Source organism: Salvelinus alpinus, chromosome 11 (assembly GCF_045679555.1).
Source record: "Salvelinus alpinus chromosome 11, SLU_Salpinus.1, whole genome shotgun sequence".
Classification (NCBI taxonomy): domain Eukaryota; kingdom Metazoa; phylum Chordata; class Actinopteri; order Salmoniformes; family Salmonidae; genus Salvelinus; species Salvelinus alpinus.
The window spans coordinates 60,811,883-60,832,564 of NC_092096.1; the positions used below are offsets into that span (position 1 = coordinate 60,811,883).

General features: G+C 46.4%; 1 protein-coding gene across 2 annotated transcripts in view; it reads left to right on the forward strand.

Annotated features, from left to right (window-relative positions):
* Positions 1 to 20,682, forward strand: part of LOC139534605 (equilibrative nucleoside transporter 2-like) — a 43,569-nt gene that overhangs the window by 9,696 nt on the left and 13,191 nt on the right. The window contains exons 1-9 of one of the 2 annotated variants that reach the window (XM_071333870.1): positions 7,008 to 7,523; positions 8,077 to 10,149; positions 10,266 to 10,322; positions 11,507 to 11,588; positions 15,733 to 15,878; positions 16,268 to 16,407; positions 16,625 to 16,759; positions 20,070 to 20,167; positions 20,379 to 20,448. In XM_071333870.1, the coding sequence (XP_071189971.1) occupies positions 10,291 to 10,322; positions 11,507 to 11,588; positions 15,733 to 15,878; positions 16,268 to 16,407; positions 16,625 to 16,759; positions 20,070 to 20,167; positions 20,379 to 20,448 (703 nt within the window). In that variant the 5' untranslated portion in view covers positions 7,008 to 7,523; positions 8,077 to 10,149; positions 10,266 to 10,290. Of the gene's footprint in view, positions 1 to 7,007; positions 7,524 to 8,076; positions 10,150 to 10,265; positions 10,323 to 11,506; positions 11,589 to 15,732; positions 15,879 to 16,267; positions 16,408 to 16,624; positions 16,760 to 20,069; positions 20,168 to 20,378; positions 20,449 to 20,682 lie in introns of those variants that run through there. The other variant, XM_071333869.1, reaches the window with a different exon arrangement.

A 20,682-nucleotide genomic window follows, 5' to 3' on the forward strand; every position in this document is an offset into this window, starting at 1 on the left:
GTAGGCCACCATGCGACATTGCTGCTTTCTAGACACCTCATGGCCAAGATTGACGCAATCGAGGATTACTCCTACTCCCTGATAGGTGATAAACTGCGTGGCCTTCATGCCACCTCTTCTTGGTGACCAGACAGGTTTAGTTTATACTGGTTTCTGCCAAATGATTTCGAACTGGAAATGTTCAGCACTGAAAATCTACAGTTCTACTGAGAAGAGCCCAAATTATTATTTTTGAGATCACAATTTTCCCCACAGATAGATTGTGGCTTCCATCAATGTAATTGTCTGCATAATTTCCAAATCCCCCATATATTTTTGGGGATATATGTATTCCCTTATTTTCCCCTAACCCTACCACCCCTCACCTAATTGGAGCAAACTAATCGACAACAGGCTTCTACATCCAGCTTATACATACTATATACATTTTACGGACACAGTATATTTTACAATAATTATCTTTTGTTTGTTTTTAGTCCCATCCTTCAGCTACCCGCAACCTCCCATCTATCTGAACACCATCCAGTTTTGATGTCTATTTGCCATATATTTTTGAACTGTGCTGTGATGTTCCACAACAGTTCTGAACCTTTTCTATTCTCATAGTTTCTACAGATTGTAAATTAAAGTTAAACCTTTTTGCTAAGAGTATTATTGATCGATTGACTATGACTTTTTAAATCACCAAGCAGTGCTATTTGCAGAGTTGGCTCCAGATAAATGTGTCACGTTCATTGAAAGGATCGGACCAAGCCGGAACGTGCGTAGAGTTCCACATTCTTTAATAGTGAAACTTACAACAAAGAATCTAACAAACGTGCAGTATTGCAGTGCACAAGGCAACTATACAAAAACAAGATCCCACAACACAAACGAGGAAAATGGCTACCTAAATATGATCCACAATCAGAGACAACGATAAATAGCTGTCTCTGATTGGGAACCATATCAGGCCAACATAGACATACAAAAACCCTAGACATACAAAAACTAGCGGACCCACCCTAGTCACACCCTGACCTAACCAAAATATATAGAAAAACAGAGATATCTAAGGTCAGGGCGTGACAGTACCCCCCCCCCCCACCCCCAAAGGTGCGGACTCCTGTCCTCAAACCTGAACCTATAGGGGAGGATCCGGGTGGGCATTTACCCTTGGTGGCGGCTCCGGTTCTGGACGCAGCGCTGGAAGCTCCGGACCGTGGGTCGGCTCTGGAGGCCCCGGGCCATGGATCGTCGTCGGAGGCTCCGGACCGTGGATCGTCGCCGGAGGAACCGGACCGTAGATCGTCGCAGGAGGCTCTGGACTGAGAACCCCTGCTGAAGGCTCTGGACCGCCGACCGTCGCTGGAGGCTCTGGACCGCCGACCGTCGCTGGAGGCACCGGACCGTGGATAATCGCCGGAGGCTCTGAACTGGGAACCACCACTGGAGACTCTGGACTGCAGATCGTCGCCGGAGGCTCTGGACTGCAGCTCGTCGCCGAAGACTCCGGACTGCGGATCGTCGCTGGAGGCTCCGGACTGGGGACCGTCGCTGGAGACTCCGGACTGGGGACCGTCGCTGGAGGCTCCGGACTGGGGACCGTCGCTGGAGGCTCCGGACTGGGGACCGTCGCTGGAGGCTCCGGACGGTAGACCGTCTCAGGAGGTTCCAGACGGTAGACCGTCTCAGGAGGTTCCGGACCGTAGACCGTCTCAGGAGGTTCCGGACCGTAGACCGTCTCAGGAGGTTCTGGACCGTAGACCGTCTCAGGAGGTTCTGGACTGGGAACTGTCGCCGGAAGCTCTGGACTGGGAACTGTCGCCGGAAGCTCTGGACTGGGAACTGTCACCGGAAGCTCTGGACTGTGGAGGCGCACTGGAGGCCTGATGCGTTGGACCTGTACAGGTGGCACCGGGCTGATAACACGCACCTCAGGGCGAGTGCGGAGAGGAGGCACAGGACGTACTGGACTGTGGAGAAGCACTGGAGACCTGATGCGTGGGACCGGTACAGGTGGAACCGGGCTGATGACACGCACCTCAGGGTGAGTGCGGAGAGGAGGAACAGGACATACTGGACTGTGGATGCGTACTGGAGACCTGATGTGTGGGACCGGTACAGGTGGCACCGGGCTGATAACACGCACCTCAGGGCGAGTGCGGATAGGAGGCACAGCACATACTGGACTGTGGATGCGTACTGGAGACCTGATGTGTGGGACCGGTACAGGTGGCACCGGACTGATAACACGCACCTCAGGGCGAGTGCGGAGAGGAGGCACAGCACGTACTGGACTGTGGAGGCGTACTGGAGGTCTAGAGCGCAGAGCTCGCACCACCCTTCCTGACTGGATGCTCACTCCAGCTCGGCAAGTGCGGGAAGCTAGCACAGGACGCACTGGGCTATTAATGCGCACTGGAGACCTGATGCGTGGGACCGGTACAGGTGACACCGGGCTGATGACACGCACCTCAGCACGCCCACTCTGCAGCGCTCTCAAAGCTAGCACCTCTCTCCGGAATCTTGCGCCGAGCTCCGCATCCGACTCCCTGACTGGCTCTGGTTCGCTCCTCGGCTCTGCCGACTGCTCCATGTTCCCCCCCCAAAAAAAATTATTGGGGTTGCCTCTCGTGCTTGCTCCGTTGAGCTATCTCCTCATATCGTCGCCGTTCCGCTTTCGCTGCCTCTATCTCCTCCTTAGGTCGGCGATACTCCCTGGCCTGCGTCCAGGGTCCTTTTCCCTCCAGGATCTCCTCCCAAGTCCACTCCTCCTGTACACGCTGCTTGGTCCATTTTAGGTGGGATCTTCTGTCACGTTCATTGAAAGGATCGGACCAAGGCGCAGCGTGCGTAGAGTTCCACATTGTTTAATAGTGAAATTTACAACAAAGAATCTAACAAACGTGCAGTATTGCAGTGCAAAAGGCAACTATACAAAAACAAGATCCCCCAACACAAACGAGGAAAATGGCTACCTAAATATGATCCCCAATTAGAGACAACGATAAATAGCTGTCTCTGATTGGGAACCATATCAGGCCAACATAGATATACAAAACCCCCTAGACATACAAAACCCCCTAGACATACAAAAAAAACCTAGACATACAAAAACTAGCGTACCCAGCCTAGTCACACCCTAACCTAACCGAAATATATAGAAAAACAGAGATATCTAAGGTCAGGGCGTGACAAAATGTTGCAATTCTTCAGCCATTTCTGAACCTGCGACCAAAAACAAGCTACATATGGACAGTACCAAAACAAATTATCTAATGACTCTGCCTCCTCACAGCAAAATCTGCAGAGCTGGTATGGTTGTATCCCCCATATATATAACATTATATTGGTTGCAAGAATTTTGTATAATAATTTAAATAGAAAAATTCATAAGTTTTGAATCCAGCTTCGTTTTGTGTATCAGTTCATAAACCATGTGCCATGGGCTCAAACTGGCTAGATTTACATCTAGGTTATTTTGATTGTCTCCCTGTATAGCCTAAATATATAGATACAGTATATATAAATATATATAATGAGCCATTTGAGTAAATTTATAAGAAAAATGTATCAATGGAGACGAATTGAGAAAATTCCACCTTTTTATCATGCTAGATATGAAAACAGAGACCGTTTGAACAGATGGAAGGCCTAATCTTTCTGTTTTTGTTATGACAGTAACAACTAAGCCAGTTGGTGCTCAGAGACACTGATATATTTGGTAGTGGAGCTGTGGTTTACTAGAAGCTGGAATGATAAGGTGTGGGGGGAGTAAATTGACATTTACACATTGCTATGACACATGAATGGCTTGGGAAAACTGGAAAATAACTCTTTGTAGTCCTGCTGTTCAAATGTCCGCAATAAAAATAATTTCAATTTGATGGAGGGCTGTTCTGTATAGAAAACATCCTGCTTCAAACCTGCTTAATCGTGGCTTTAAATAACTGGAATTAATGACATTTACCCTACTAATAGGCTACGGTCTGTGGTTGCTAGGCTGCCAGTGTGTCTTCTAGAGGCGTTGAAATGGTGCCTGGGGCTACTTTAGGGCAGTGACAGAGCCTTTCGAGGAAATAGCCCAGGCTCACCTCTGCACACATATTATTTATTCAGGAGACAAAGGGTGTCCTGTTCATGGGGATCCTGAGCGCCCTGCTTCCCTCACCACAGAGCAGCAGCATATTTCCAACCCCACTCTGATGGCTCTGGGCTGCTACACCTCCACTCTATCTACCTACCTCCACTCCACCCACCTCCACTCCACCTCTATCCACCCACCTTCACTTCACCTCTATCCTCTATCTACCCACCTCCACTCCACCTCTATCCACCCACTTTCACTTCACTTCTATCCTCTATCTACCCACCTCCACTCCATCTCTATCCACCCACCTCCACTCCACCTCTATCTACCCATCTCCACTCCACCTACCTCCACTCCACCTCTATCCTCTATCTACCCACCTCCACTCCACCTCTATCCACCCACCTTCACTTCACCTCTATCCTCTATCTACCCACCCACCTCCACTCCTCCACTCCACCTCTATCCACCCACCTCCACTCCACCTCTATCCTCTATCTACACACCTCCACTCCACCTCTATCCACCCACCTTCACTTCACCTCTATCCTCTATCTACCCACCTCCACTCCACCTCTATCCACCCACCTTCACTTCACCTCTATCCTCTATCTACCCACCTCCACTCCACCTCTATCCACCCACCTTCACTTCACCTCTATCCTCTATCCACCCATCTCCACTCCACCTCTATCCACCCACCTTCACTTCACCTCTATCCTCTATCCACCCACCTCCACTCCACCTCTATCCTCTATCCACCCATCTCCACTCCACCTACCTCCACTCCACCCCTGTCCACCCACCTTCACTCCACCCCTGTCCACCCACCTTCACTCCACCCCTGTCCACCCACCTTCACTCCACCTCTGTCCACCCACCTTCACTCCACCTCTGTCCACTGACGTCACCCACCTTCACTCCACCCCTGTGTACTCCAGTAACAACAATTAACCTGTGGGCCAGAGTCAACGGCATTGCTGGGATTGTAAGTATAGCTTGATAAGATTCAGGTTTAGCTCTTTGTGTTCAGTGTGTTTGTTCCGTTTTGTGTGTGGGGTAGTGTACTAAAGACTTTCCGTGTGCTGCTCTAGGGAACCACTCTACACTGAGACGTTAGTATCCTGCCTCCCCAGATTTAGAATCTGGCCTCCCTAGATTTAGTATCCGGCCTCCCCAGATTTAGTATCCGGCCTCCCCAGATTTAGTATCCAGCTTCCCCAGATTTAGTATCCGGCCTCCCCAGATTTAGTATCCGGCCTCCCCAGTTTTAGTATCCGGCCTCCGCAGATTTAGCATCCGGCCTCCCCAGATTTAGTATCCTGTCTCCCCAGATGTAGTATCCGGCCTCCCCAGATTTAGCATCCGGCCTCCCCAGATTTATAATCCGGCCTCCCTAGATTTAGTATCCGGCCTCCCCAGATTTCGTATCCGGCTTCCCCAGATTTAGTATCCGGCATCCCCAGATTTAGAATCTGGCCTCCCTAGATTTAGTATCCGGCCTCCCCAGATTTAGCATCCGGTCTCCCCAGATGTAGTATCCTGTCTCCCCAGATGTAGTATCCGGCCTCCCCAGATGTAGTATCCGGCCTCCCCAGATTTAGCATCCGGCCTCCCCAGATTTAGTATCCTGCCTCCCCAGATTTAGTATCCTGTCTCCCCAGATGTAGTATCCGGCCTCCCCAGATTTCTTTCTCAGTTTTTTACTTAATGATTTTGGTCACTTTTCTGATATTTGTTTCTGTGACATTGTATATGAAAGGTAAAACAAATCTAATGGCATTTCCCAAACGGTCCATTTTCAACAAAGAAAGGACTCATTTGGTCATGGCAAAATGCTCTGCATTTGAAGGGAAATGGAGGGTTGGAAAAGCTAATGAAAATCAGGAAAGATGAGTGGAGCTGATGATTAGTAGACCATTGTTATGTTTTACTGTTCAAGTGTTGGACAAAGCGTTTTTCCTATCACCCTTTCAAGTCAAAGTCTCATCATATATCCAAAAGTCCATAATTGTTTTTATAGAACACATATTGTAACAGATTATATTTAGCTTTTAAACATCAAAGTACCAATTCATCTTCTTACACATTATTTGCATAGCTAAGTCATAATACTAATCCCTGACATCACTTTGCAAGCTGAACACCTTCTTCGCCCGATTTGAGGATAATACAGTGCCACCGACACTGCCCGCTCCCAAGGACTGTGGGCTTTCGTTCTCCGTGGCCGATGAGAGTAAGACATTTATGCGTGTTAACCCTCGCAAGGCTGCCGGCCCAGACGGTATCCCTAGCCATGTCCTCAGGGCATGCGCAGGCCAGCTGGCTGGTGTGTTTACGGACATATTCAATCTCTCCCTATCCCAGTCTGTTGTCCCCACTTGCTTCAAGATGTCCACCATTGTTCCTGTTCCCAAGAAAGCAAAGGTAACTGAACTAAATGACTATCGCCACGTAGTACTCACTTCTGTCATCATGTGCTTTGAGATGCTAGTTGAGGATCAACTATACCCACTTCAATTTGGATACCGCCCCAATAGATCCACAGACGATGCAATCGCACTGCACACTGCCCTATCCCATCTGGACTAGAGGAATACCTATGTAAGAATGCTGTTCATTGACTATAGCTCAGCCTTCAACACCATAGTACCCTCCAAGCTCATCATTAAGGTCGGGGCCCTGGGTCTGAACCCCGCCCTGTGCAACTGGGTCCTGGACTTCCTGACGGGCTGCCCCCCTCAGGAGGTGAAGGTAGGAAACAACACCTCCACTTCGCTGATCCTCAACACTGGGCCCCCACAAGGGTGCGTGCTCAGCCCCCTCCTGTACTCCCTGTTCACTCATGACTGCGTGGCCATCTATGCCTCTAACTCAATCATCAAGTTTGCAGATGACACAACAGTAGTAGGCCTGATTACCAACAATGACGAGAGCCTAGGTGAGGGCCCTGGCGGAGTGGTGCCAGGAAAATAACCTCTCCCGCAACGTCAACAAAACAAAGGAGCTGATTGTGGGCTTCAGGAAACAGCAGAGTGAGCACGCCAATATCCACAGTGATGGGACTGTAGTGGAGAATGTGGAAAGTTCCTCGGCGTACACATCACTGACAATCTGAAATGGTCCACCCACACAGACAGTGTGGTGAAGAAGGCGTAACAGCGCCTCTTCAACCTCAGGAGGCTGAAGAAATTTGGCTTGGCACCTAAAATTTTTACAGATGCACAATTGAGATCATCCTGTATCACCGCCTGGTACGGCAACTGCACCGCCCGCAACCGCAGGGCTCTCCAGAGGGTGGTGCGGTCTGCACAATGCATCACCGGGGGCACACTGCCTACCCTACAGGACACCTATAGCACCCAATGCCACAAGAAGGCCAAAAAGATCATCAAGGACATCAACCATCCGAGCCACGTCCTGTTCACCCCGCTACCACCCAGAAGGCGAGGTCAGTACAGGTGCATCAAAGCTGGGACAGAGAGACTGAAAAACAGCTTCTATCTCAAGGCCATCAGACTGTTAAATAGCCATCACTACCCGGCTACCACCCGGTTACTCAAACCTGCACCTTAGAGGCTTCTGCCCCATGAACATAGACATGGAATCACTGGTCACTTTAATAATGGAACACTAGTCACTTTAATAATGTTTACATACGGCTTTACTCATCTCATATGTATATACTGTATTCTATTCTACTGTTTTTAGTCAATGCCACTCCAACATTGCTCGTCCTAATATTTATATATTTCTTAATTCCATTATTTTACTTTTAGATTTGTGTGTATTGTTATGAATAGTTAGATACTACTGCACTGTTGGAGCTAGGAACACAAGCATTTCGCAACACCTGCAATAACATCTGCAAAATATGTGCTTGTGACCAATAAAATGTGATTTCATTGTGAGCTTTGATTTCATTTTCACCCAAAACATTTTTGACAGTAGCCAATGACAAGGTCTGTGAACGTAGGAGTAATACTTGGCATTCTTTTTGACAGATTCCATCGAACTTCCCGAAGGCCTGTTGTCACATATTACTGGCCACCGTGAAACCTTCATCTACTGTACGGAGACCTTGCCTGTCTATGACCTTATGTGACTTGGCTTGACTTTACTGAAATGGCAACTAGCTTGAAAAACTGCTTGAAAAATTGTTGACAACTCAAAGGACAACTTCACTGAAATGACTCCTTCATGCCACAGAATCAGGTTGTTCTGTTCAGTTTATTCTCTTAAGAAGCCTCAGGATATAGGATACTGAGGATACATCTCATGTTTCTTTCAGGAATTCTAACATTAGTCTAATAAACCTTTTTTCCGACTTATTCCTGGACCCTTATACTCTTCGCCTCTAGTCTGAGTCTAGACTGAGACTACACTTCTCACAAGTTGCTGGTTTATCAGCAAAAAAAATTCTCAGAAATTCTTAAATTGCCACCGGGGCAGTGCTTGTGTACATGCTTTTCTTTTGATCTTTTGACTATCACCCCCTCTCTCTGGATGATGAGGTAGAGCAGGTCTCTCTCTCTCTCTCTCTGGGTGATGAGGTAGAGCAGGTCTCTCTCTCTCTCTCTCTCTGGGTGATGAGGTAGAGCAGGTCTCTCTCTCTCTCTCTCTCTGGGTGATGAGGTAGAGCAGGTCTCTCTCTGGGTGATGAGGTAGAGCAGGTCTCTCTCTCTCTCTCTCTCTCTCTGGGTGATGAGGTAGAGCAGGTCTCTCTCTGGATGATGAGGTAGAGCAGGTCTCTCTCTCTCTCTCTCTCTGGGTGATGAGGTAGAGCAGGTCTCTCTCTCTCTCTCTCTCTGAGTGATGAGGTAGAGCAGGTCTCTCTCTGGATGATGAGGTAGAGCAGGTCTCTCTCTGGGTGATGAGGTAGAGCAGGTCTTTCTCTGGGTGATTAGATCGAGCAGGTCTCTCTGGGTGAGGAGGTAAAGCAGGTCTCTCTGGGTGAGTAGGTGGAGCAGGTCTCTGGTTGATGAGGTAAAGCAGGTCTCTCTCTCTGGGTGAGGAGGTAGAGCAGGTCTCTCTCTGGGTGAGGAGGTAGAGCAGGTCTCTCTCTGAGTGAGGAGGTAGAGCAGGTCTCTCTCTGAGTGAGGAGGTAGAGCAGGTCTCTCTGGGTGAGGAGGTAGAGCAGGTCTCTCGCTCACTCCTTCATAATGCAGCATTGTCCACGATTTACCCAGTTTTATCAGTTCTGCTTGACTGCTTCAAGCTTGTCGTCTAAGCTCTTAGAAAAAAGGGATCCAAAATGGGTATTCATTCGGCTGTCCACATAGGAGAACCCTTTTAGGTTCCATATAGAACCCTCTGTAGAAAGGGTTCTACATGGAACCCAAAATGGTTCTACCTAGAACCAAAAAGGTTCTACAAAGGGTTCTCCTTTAAGGTTGTAGATTTTTTTTAAAGGTGCTAAGAGATTATAGTTAGTAGTTAGATTATAATTACTTTGACCAGACAGATTCACAGCAAGGCCAAGCTATAGGCCTACCGCATGTCGATTACTATATCATTTATCATTGACTTTCAGGAATTTGTATGAGTTTCAAAGGAAATGTATGAATAAACAATCTTAAAAACTACAGTTGGTTCTTAGTGAAAGCATGCCTCCTAGCAGAAATGTTGCTCTTGGTGAAATGACATGAAACAAAGCAATGAGTGTAGGGGTTGAATGCATAAATACTTTCCATGTTCTCACACACTCACATTCTGAATTGAAATATCACTCACCACTTTTCGCTCTGTTCCTGTTACATTTGTGTTAGTGGGTCGGGGTGCGGATCCTATGCATTTGTGTGCATTGACGACCAAGAATGTACACAAGGAGTGGGCTCTGAATTCTTGCTTAATCTACAGACAAAGGGAGTACAGGTATTTGGGCCTCGTCTTTGACTCCAATGCCAAGCGTTTTATAGACCGTACCTTTAAATAAATGGAGTGTGACGTTGTGAACTGGCAGAGCGGTGGATATCTCAGCACAGCTAACAGTACAAGCTACAATCCAGTGGGTCTCGGACATACAGTACTGTAGTGTAGTGAGAATGGCGCCATCTCCTCCTTGCAGCAATGTGCTAGTATGTAGAACATGTCCTGTATTTGTATTATGCAAATAACGTGCTTAGAGCTGATTAGACAAATCTACTCTATCTTTTTTAGATGTTGATCGTGTTCCCCACTCTTTTGCCCCTAGTTTCAACCGATCCCCCTAGCACAGGATGAAGGGTCGGACAGACGCTCCGCGCGATAGGTGAGTGTCTACCTTTTTACTGACTCGACAATCATGGTTCGTTTTTTCTGAGTGACTCGTTCATTTTAGTCGTTCGTTTGACCTGCATGATCGGAATATAGATCATGCTGCAGACTGCATTGAGAATAAAAATATGTTTAGAACTGTTAATTGATCGCATTGAATGTTATGATGGACACAGCTTTGTAGAACCAAAACATACTCTGCTCAAAAAACGCGAACTCAAGAACGAATCGTTTGGGGGTCTCACAGTCGATAGCGCGCCGGACCTCGGGCTAGAAGGTCGAGGGTTCGAGACCTGCTCCCTGCTGTTTCATTACACTGGTGTCAGAAGTGATCGGACCTTGCATCCACGACAGTGCGTGTGCTTGGCCGGTGAGCGCGTTCCTGTAAGACGTAGAGTCGCAAGCTAGCGCAAGGACGCGCTCTCTGAAAGGAGGAAGTAGTGTAACGACCCTGGGTTTATAAGCGCGGAAATCGACTCTGCGGCACGAGCATGCTTTTGCGGCACAGTCGATAGCGCGCCGGACCTCGGGCTAGAAGGTCGAGGGTTCGAGACCTGCTCCCTGCTGTTTCATTACAGTATCAATAAATAATCTTATTTGTTTGCCTAGCAATCAACAACTCTACATTGTTTAAACCAGACGTTTACAAGTCTCGGTCACAAAAGACAGCTCCAATAAGCCCCCTATGGTGAACGAAATGTGAACGAGAGGCTTGTAGAAACATGACTCTTTCAAGTTTTCAGTTCATCGTTCGCCGGTAGGGGGTCCTGTGGGCTCTGGGCATTACTGACTCAAATGAACGAAATTAGTCGAGAGATTTCTTCTGTTGACTTAACGAGTCGAAAAGAGCCAAACTCCCCATCACTACTGCCCATGGTGCCTCTTGCTCTCACTCTGAACCCCAGTCGTATATGGGGTGGGGGATTACAATGCGTGGCATGCCTCTAAGCAAAGCTATGGTATTGAAAAGTGACTTTGTACTGTTTTCAATCAATGAATGTAGTGAATAGATTACATTTCCAATGTACTTTTATAAAATCTGCTAATGATCTTTGGCTGGTAGCACTTTATTTCACGGTACATAAATGACTTTCTATTTATTAAGAAATTACATGGTAAATACACATCAATAACCTATGAATTACTTGTTTGTTTCTAATATTTCCCTCCTTAACCCAGGGGCTGGTTGGTGGGGATTATCTTCTTCATCCTGGGCCTTGGGACGCTACTACCATGGAACTTCTTCATGACCGCCTCCATGGTAAACCTAACATGCGTCTATAACCACAGGTCCAGGATCAGATCGTTATTTAGTCCCTTAAATGCTACAGTTAGGATATAGGGTAAATCTGATCCTAGATCTGTGGTTTTGGGCAACTTTAGACAGATCTAGGATCAGATCTACTCTGGCTCAGGTTCAACACTGTATGTATGATAAATACACACAAATCAAATCAAGTTTATTTTATATAGCCCTTCGTACATCAGCTAATACCTCGAAGTGCTGTACAGAAACCCAGCCTAAAACCCCACACTTGTTGAACCTTACCCAAAGTAGAACATTGGCTTCTTAGGGAATTCACTTGAAAAGTAAGTTGTTTTTGAAAATCAGGCGGAACTGTTATTTTATTTTACCCTTTTCTTTTACCAGGTAAGTTGACTGAGAATACATTCTCATTTACAGCAATGACCTGGGGAATAGTTACAGGGCAGAGGAGGAATGAGCCAATTGGAAGCTGGGGATGGTTAGGTGGCCATGATGGGCACATTGACAATTTAGCCAGGACACCGGGGTTAACACTCCTACTCATCCGAAAGAGGGCACCGTACACAGGGCAATGTCCCCAATCACTGCCCTGGGGCATTGGGATATATACAGTGCATTTGGAAAGTATCCAGACCCTTTGACTTTTTCCACATTTTGTTATGTTACAGCCTTATTCTAAAATGGATTACATTGTCCCCCCCATCAATCTACACACAATACTCCATAATGACAAAGCAAAAATTATTATTTTTATTTATTTTTCCCCCAAAAAATAAAAAAATCCTGAAATATCACATTTACATAAGTATTCAGACCCTTTACTCAGTACTTTGTTGAAGCACCTTTGGCAGCGATTACAGCCTCGAGTTTTCTTGGGTATGACGCTACAAGCTTGGCACACCTGTATTTGGGGAGTTTCTCCCATTCTTCCCTGCAGATCCTCTCAAGCTCTGTTAGGTTGAATGAGGAGTGTCGCTGCACAGCTATTTTCAGGTCTCTCCAGAGATGTTCGATCGGGTTCAAGTCCGGGCTCTCGCTGGGCCACTCAAGGACATTCAGAGACTTGTCCCGAAGCCACTCCTGCGTTGTCTTGGCTGTGTGCTTAGGGTCATTGTCCTGTTGGGAAGTGAGCCTTTGCCACAGTCTGAGGTCCTGAGCGCTCTGGAGCAGGTTTTCATTAAGGATCTCTGTACTTTTCTTCGTTCATCTTTCCCTCGATACTGACTAGTCTCCCAGTCCATCCCGCTGAAAAACATCCCCACAACATGATGCTGCTACCACCATGCTTCACCATAGGGATGGTGCCAGGTTTCCTCCAAACGTGACTCTTGGCTTTCAGGCCAAAAGGTTCACGCTTGGTTTCATCAGACCAGAGAATCTTGTTTCTCATGGTCAGAGTCCTTTAGGTGCCTTTTGGCAAACTCCAAGCAGCTGTCTTGTGCCTTTTACTGAGGAGTGGCTTCCGTCTGGCCACTCTACCATAGAGGCCTGATTGGTTGAATGATGCGGAGATGGTTGTCCTTCTGGAAGGTTCTCCCATCTCCACAGAGGAACTCTGGAGCTCTGTCAGAGTGACCATCGGGTTCTTGGTCACCACCCTGACCAAGACCCTTCTCCCCCAATTGCTGTTTGGCCGGTTGGCCAGCTCTAGGAAGAGTCTTGGTGATTACAAACTTCTTCCATTTAAGAATGATGGAGGCCGCTGTGTTCTTGGGGACCTTCAATGCTGCAGAAATGTTTTGGTACCCTTCCCTAGATCGGTGCCTCGACACAATCCTGTCTCGGGGCTCTACAGACAATTCCTTCGACCTCATGGCTTGGTTTTTGCTCTAACATGCACTATCAACTGTGGGACCTTATATAGACAGATGTGTGCCTTTCCAAATCATGTCCACTCAATTGAATTTACCACAGGTGGACTCCAATCCAGTTGTAGAAACATCTCAATGATATTCAATGGAAACAGGGTGTCGTTGAGCTCAATTTCGAGTCTCATAGCAAAGGACCTGAATACCTATGTAAATAATGTATTTCAGTTTTTTATTTGCAAACATTTCTAAAAACCTGTTTTCGCTTAGTCATTATGGGGTATTGTGTGTAGATTGATCGAGTAAAAAATTTATTTAATCCATTTTGGAAGAAGGCTGTAAAGTAACAAAATTTGGAAAAAATAAAGGGGTCTGAATACTTTCCGAATGCACTGTATATTTCTTTTTTTTTACCGGAGGATAGAGTGCCCCCTACTGGTCCTCCAATACCGCTTCCAGCAGCATCTGGTCTCCCATCCAGTACCAACCCTGCTTAGCTTCAGAGGCAAGCCAGCAGTGGGATGCAGGGTAGTATGCAGTTATCCCTAAGAGTCAGATGCTGTTTGTATGTGTGTGTACACAACTGTATGTGTGGCAGGTTAAGAGCATTGTTCCAGTAGCCGAAAGGTTGCTGGTTCAAATCCCCAAGCCCACTAGCTTAAATACATTTACATTTACATTTAAGTCATTTAGCAGACGCTCTTATCCAGAGCGACTTACAAATTCTCTGTTGATGTGCACTTGAGCAAGGCACTTAACCTTAATTGCTCCTGTAAGTCGCTCTGGATAAGAGAGTCTGCTAAATGACTAAAATGTAAATGCGTATTGTTTAAAGAGGATTTGCTGAGTTGTTGGTGTCAAACGTTTTGTCTAAGAGGGATTTAGTGTGACTGGCAGAGTTGGGTAGATTACTTTTTAAACATATCTGTTAGTTACTAGTTACCTGTCCAAAATTGCAATCAGTAACGTAACTGTTAGATTCCCCAAACTCAGTAACATAGACTGATTACTTTCAGTTACTTTTGGATTACTTTTCCTTTAAGAGGCATTAGAAGAAGACAAACAGGATCCATCAAATGCATTGGGTGTGTCATCACAGTGGTCTCTGACTTGTGGTCAGACATGTTTAGGTTGGAACAAACTTAAACTTGCGTCTTTTTTTGAATGCTGAATTGAATGTAAGAAACCAGAAAGGTATCATAATGTATTTTTTACTCAAACATCCTTGCTGAATTTAAAAAGTAATCCAAGAAGTAATCATCTAGTTTTTCAAAAGTATCTGTAATCTGATTACAGTATTTTTGCTGGTAACTTAACTGATTTGTTCGTTTTTTGGTGTAATCAGTTACTTCCCAACCCTGGTGACTGGCCCCCTGGTGTTTTGTAGTCTTGCGTCACTAAGTACCGGTATGTTGAAGTTAACCGCTCGTCGTGTGGTTAGAGGCCATGAATTTTCCACGTCGCTGTGTGGTCAACCATTTTATTTTATTTATTTATTTTACCGTTATTTTACCAGGTAAGTTGACTGAGAACACGTTCTCATTTGCAGCAACGACCTGGGGAATAGTTACAGGGGAGAGGAGGGGGATGAATGAGCCAATTGTAAACTGGGGATTATTAGGTGACCGTGATGGTTGAGGGCCAGATTGGGAATTTAGCCAGGACACCGGGGTTAACACCCCTACTCTTACGATAAGTGCCATGGGATCTTTAATGACCTCAGAGAGTCAGGACACCCGTTTAACGTCCCATCCGAAAGACGGCACCCTACACAGAGCAGTGTCCCCAATCACTGCCCTGGGGCATTGGGATCTTTGTTTAGACCAGAGGAAAGAGTGCCTCCTACTGGCCCTCCAACACCACTTCCAGCAGCACCTGGTCTCCCATCCAGGGACTGACCAGGACCAACCCTGCTTAGCTTCAGAAACAAGCCAGCAGTGGTATGCAGGGTGGTATGCTCCTGGCAACCATGTGACCAGGTTGTGTGTGTACAGCCTCTTAGGCCTAGCTCTCTGAATATTAAAATGTCAAACCCCACAACTCATCCCCTAGGGTAAGCTGTGATTCTTGGTATACCCTACACGTTTGTAGAACTACTTAAAGAATAGGCCTATTTGTATAGGAATGAGTGACTTGTGACAAACAACATCGTATTGAACGTTGATGTAAACTAAACTGTGTCATCTCGTGAGTCCTGTGTGGCTCGGTTGGTAGAGCAAACGCCAGGATCGTGGGTTGGATTCCCGCTGGGGCCCACCCATACTAACGTTTTGATAAAAGTGCCTGGAAAATGGCATATTATTATTTCTCTCTTTCTCTTCTGTCATTAGTATTTCAACAGCCGCCTTAACAAGACTGAATGGAGCAACGGCACGATGGTCTCCCACAAAGAGTACTACTTCAACAACTGGATGACTCTGCTGTCCCAGCTCCCCCTGCTGCTCTGCACTCTGCTCAACTCCTTCTTCTATCAGCGGTGAGACAGCACTTCTTCTCTCAGGTTTACAAGTCATCCAAATGCCCTTCCAAGAAACACCCTTCAACTGCACACTTAGCTGATGAGCTTGTGTGTGTGTGTGTGTGTGTGTGTGTGTGTGTGTGTGTGTGTGTGTGTGTGTGTGTGTGTGTGTGTGTGTGTGTGTGTGTGTGTGTGTGTGTGTGTGTGAACAACCCTTTTGAATTGGCCATTTTATTAAACTGCAAATAGGTGAAAAAGAAAAGTCTATACAGTGGATTTTAGAGGGGCTTTACTCTACTCAATAGATTAAAAATATGTCACACACTGTCTGGGTAGTGTAATTTACTACGCTCTAACCCAGTGAGATTGAGAACTAACGTTTTGTGTGTGTGTGTGTTTGTGCGTAGGATATCGGAGATGGTGCGGATAGCGGGCAGCCTGGTCTTCATCTTCATCCTCTTCATCCTCACTGCCATCCTGGTCAAGATCCCCATGGAGGAGGACCGCTTCTTCTCTGTTACCATGGCTACCATCTGGTTCATCAACTGTGAGTAGGACATAATTGTGTGTGTGTGTGTGTGTGTTTGGGGGGGGGGGGTCATTGTGTGTGTGACTGGGTATTGTGTGGGTGGGTGGTGGGGAATCATGTTGTGTGTGTGGGGGTGGAATTGTGTGTGTTTGAGAAAGTGTTTGTGTTTGACTGGGTATTGTGTGTGTGAGCACGCTATATCATTAACCCTGTCTCTCTCTCTCTCGCCTTGTAGCGTTTGGAGCGGTGCTACAGGGCAGTCTGTTTGGCCTGGTGGGCCTCCTTCCTCAGAAGTACAGTGCTGTGTTCATGAGTGGCCAGGGGCTGGCCGGCACCTTCGCTGCTATCGCCATGCTGGTCTCCATAGCCAGTGAGTCACACACACAAACAAATATCTAGAACCCACAAATATACAAATAACTACTTGTAAATAAACATGCAAAACTCACCGTCAGAGATGCTCAGTGGCAAATTATTCAACTGAGGCAAATGTGGAGTCTTATGCTACACTACATCGTCGAACATCTCATTCCAAAATCATGGTCATTAATATGGAGTTGGTCCCCCCTTTGCTGCTATAACAGCCTCCACTCTTCTGGGAAGGCTTTCCACTAGATGTTGGAACATTGCTGCGGGGACTTGCTTCCATTCAGTCACAAAAGCATTAGTGAGGTCGGGCACTGATGTTGGGCGATTAGGCCTGGCTCGCAGTCGGCGTTCCAATTCATCCCAAAGGTGTTCGATGGGGTTGAGAGCTCTGTACAGGCCAGTCAAGTTCTTCCACACCGATCTCAACAAACCATTTCTTTATGGACCTTAATTTTTGCACGGGGGAATTGTCATGCTGAAACAAGGAAGGGCTGTCCCCAAACTGTTGCTACAAAGTTGGATGCACAGAATCATCTAGAATGTCATTCTATGCTGTAGCGTTAATATTTCCTTTCGGTGGAACTAAGGGGCATAGCCTGACCCATGGAAAACAGCCCCAGACCATTATTCCTCCTCCACCAAACTTTACAGTTGGATCTATGCATTCGGGCAGGTAGCGTTCTCCTGGTATCCGCCAAACCCAGATTAGTCCGTCAGACTGCCTGATGGTGAAGCGTGATTCATCACTCCAGAGATTGCGTTTCCACTGCTCCAGAGTGCAATGGCGGCGAGCTTTACACCACTCCAGCCGATGCTTGGCATTGCGCATGGTGATCTTAGGCTCGTGTGCTACTGCTTGGCCATGGAAACCCATTTCATGAAGCTCCCGATTAACAGTTTTTGTGCTGACGTTGCTTCCTGAGGCAGTTTAGAACTCAGTATCGAGTGTTGCAACCGAGGACAGAAGACTTTTACGTGCTACGCACTTCAGCTCTCGGCGGTCCCGTTCTGTGAGCTTGTGTGGCCTACCACTTCACAGTTGAGCTGTTGTTTCTCCTAGAAGTTCCCACTTCACAATAACAGCACTTACAGTTGACCGGGGCAGCTCTAGCAGGGCAGAAATTTGAAGATCAGATTTGTTGGAAAGGTGGCATCCTATGACGGTGCCATGTTGAAAGTCACTGAACTCTTCAGTAAGGCCATTCTACTGCCAATGTTTGTCTATAGAGATTGCATGGCTGTGTGCTCAATGTTATACACCTGCCAGCAACAGGTGTGGCTGAAATAGCCAAATCCACTAATTTGAAGGGGTGTCCACATACTTTTGTACAGTCGTGGCCAGAAGTTTTGAGAATGACAGAAATATTAATTTCCACAAAGTTTGCTGCTTCAGTGTCTTTAGATATTCCTGTCAGATGTTACTATGGAATACTGAATTGTATTTAAAAGCATTTCATAAGTGTCAAATGCTTATATTGACAATAACATGAAGTTGATGCAAGAGTCAATATTTGCAGTGTTGATTCTTCTTTTTCAAGACCTCTGCAATCCGCCCTGGCATGCTGTCAATTAACTTCTAGGCCACAACCTGACTGATGGTAGCCCATTCTTGCATAATCAATGCTTGGAGTTTGTCAGAATTTGTTGGTTTTTGTTTGTCCACCCGCCTCTTGAGGATTGACCACAAGTTCTCAATGGGATTAAGGTCCTGGGAGTTTCCTGGCCATGGACCCAAAATATCAATGTTTTGTTCCCCGAGCCACTTAGTTATCACTTTTTCCTTATGGCAAGGTGCTCCATCATGCTGGAAAAGGCATTGTTTGTCACCAAATTGTTCTTAGATGGTTGGGAGAAGTTGTTCTCTGAGGATGTGTTGGTACCATTCTTTATTCATGGCTGTGTTCTTAGGCAAAATTGTGAGTGAGCCCACTCCCTTGGCTGAGAAGCAACCCCACACATGAATGGTCTCAGGATGCTTTATTGTTGGCATGACACAGGACTGATGGTAGCACTCACCTTGTCTTCTCCGGATAAGCTTTTTTCCGGATGCCCCAAACAATTGGAAATGGGATTCAGAGAAAATGACTTTATCCCAGTCCTCAGCAGTCCAAACCCTGTACCTTTTGCTGAATATCAGTCTGTCCCTGATGTTTTTCCTGGAGAGAACTGGCTTCTTTGCTGCCCTTCTTGACACCAGGCCATCCTCCAAAAGTCTTCGCCTCACTGTGCGTGCAGATGCACTCACACCTGCCTGCTGCCATTCCTGAGCAAGCTCTGTACTGGTGGTTCCCCGATCCCGTAGCTGAATCAACTTTAGGAGACGGTCCTGGCGCTTGCTGGTCTTTCTTGGGCACCCTGAAGCCTTCTTCACAACAATTGAACCGCTTTCCTTGAAGTTCTTGATGATCCGATAAATGGTTGATTTAGGTGCGATCTTACTGGCAGCAATATCCTTGCCTGTGAAGCCCTTTTTGTGCAAAGCAATGATGACGGCACGTGTTTCTTTGCAGATAACCATGGTTGACAGAGGAAGAACAATGATTCCAAGCACCACCCTCCTTTTGAAGCTTCCAGTCTGTTATTCGAACTCAATCAGCATGACAGAGTGATCTCCAGCCTTGTCCTCGTCAACACTCACACCTGTGTTAACGAGAGAATCACTGACATGATGTCAGCTGGTCCTTTTGTGGCAGGGCTGAAATGCAGTGGAAATGTTTTTGGGGATTCAGTTCATTTGCATGGCAAAGAGGGACTTTGCAATTAATTGCAATTCATCTGATCACTCTTCATAACATTCTAGGGTATATGCAAATTTCCATCATACAAACTGAGGCAGCAGACTTTGTGAAACTTAATATTTGTGTCATTCTCAAAACCTTTGGCCACGACTGTATATAAAGTGTAGGTGTGTATATTTGCTTTATATAGATGTATATTTGAACATTATCAATGATTGAATGTATGAAACAGAGTGCCCATCTTTCCAACCAATAGAGGATCACAGTGGAATTAGTCTCTAGACTTTTTTGTGTATATATCTGTACATCTTCAAATTATGCTATATGTATCTTTTGCCTGGTGTAACATTTTATGTATTTTGAGTTATCAAATAAAAAAATCTATAGACAAATGAATATGATGTGGCCTTTGCAACTCCACTTGTAAGTAGTTCTCTGACCTCTCCTTTCTCTTTTGTGTGTGTGTGTGTGTGTGTGTGTGTGTGTGTGTGTGTGTGTGTGTGTGTGTGTGTGTGTGTGTGTGTGTGTGTGTGTGTGTGTGTGTGTGTGTGTGTGTGTGTGTGTGTGAGACAGGTGATACGGACTCTGAGACGGCTGCGTTGGGTTACTTCATCACGCCGTGTGTAGGAACCCTGATCACTTTGCTTAGCTACCTCCTACTGCCTCGCCTGGTGAGTTGCTCAGCTTTATGTAATATGTAATAGAAGAATAGAAGCCCTGATAGATACCACAGGTTGGGCCTCAGAACAGACCCTGTATCCCCCGGGCCTGTAGCTGACCATACTGCAGTATGGCATGACTTTGTTTTATCTGAGGAATCTGTGTTCAAGTTCAGGGAATGTTCAGTCTGTCTCATTTGGCCTCTGCTCCGGTCTCATCCAGGAGTTTGCCCAGTTTTACTTGGACAAGAGAAGGAGTTATGAGGTGGAGACCGCAGATGAGCTGCTGAAAGGTGAGGCTGCTGAACGATGTGAGAGACACCCATTCATAGTGAAAGATGTGGGTTATTTTGTGCTCATATATCTCACCAATGACCATCCACTGCGGTGCAGATTGTCACTGCTAGTACTCTCCTTTACACTCGGGGGTTGTATGCAAAGTTCCCTTTAATTGGTTTTGGCACTGAGCAATTATTTTTGGTCTGTTGAGCGCAAACTTGAACGTTGTGAAAATTCTGTGCAAATTC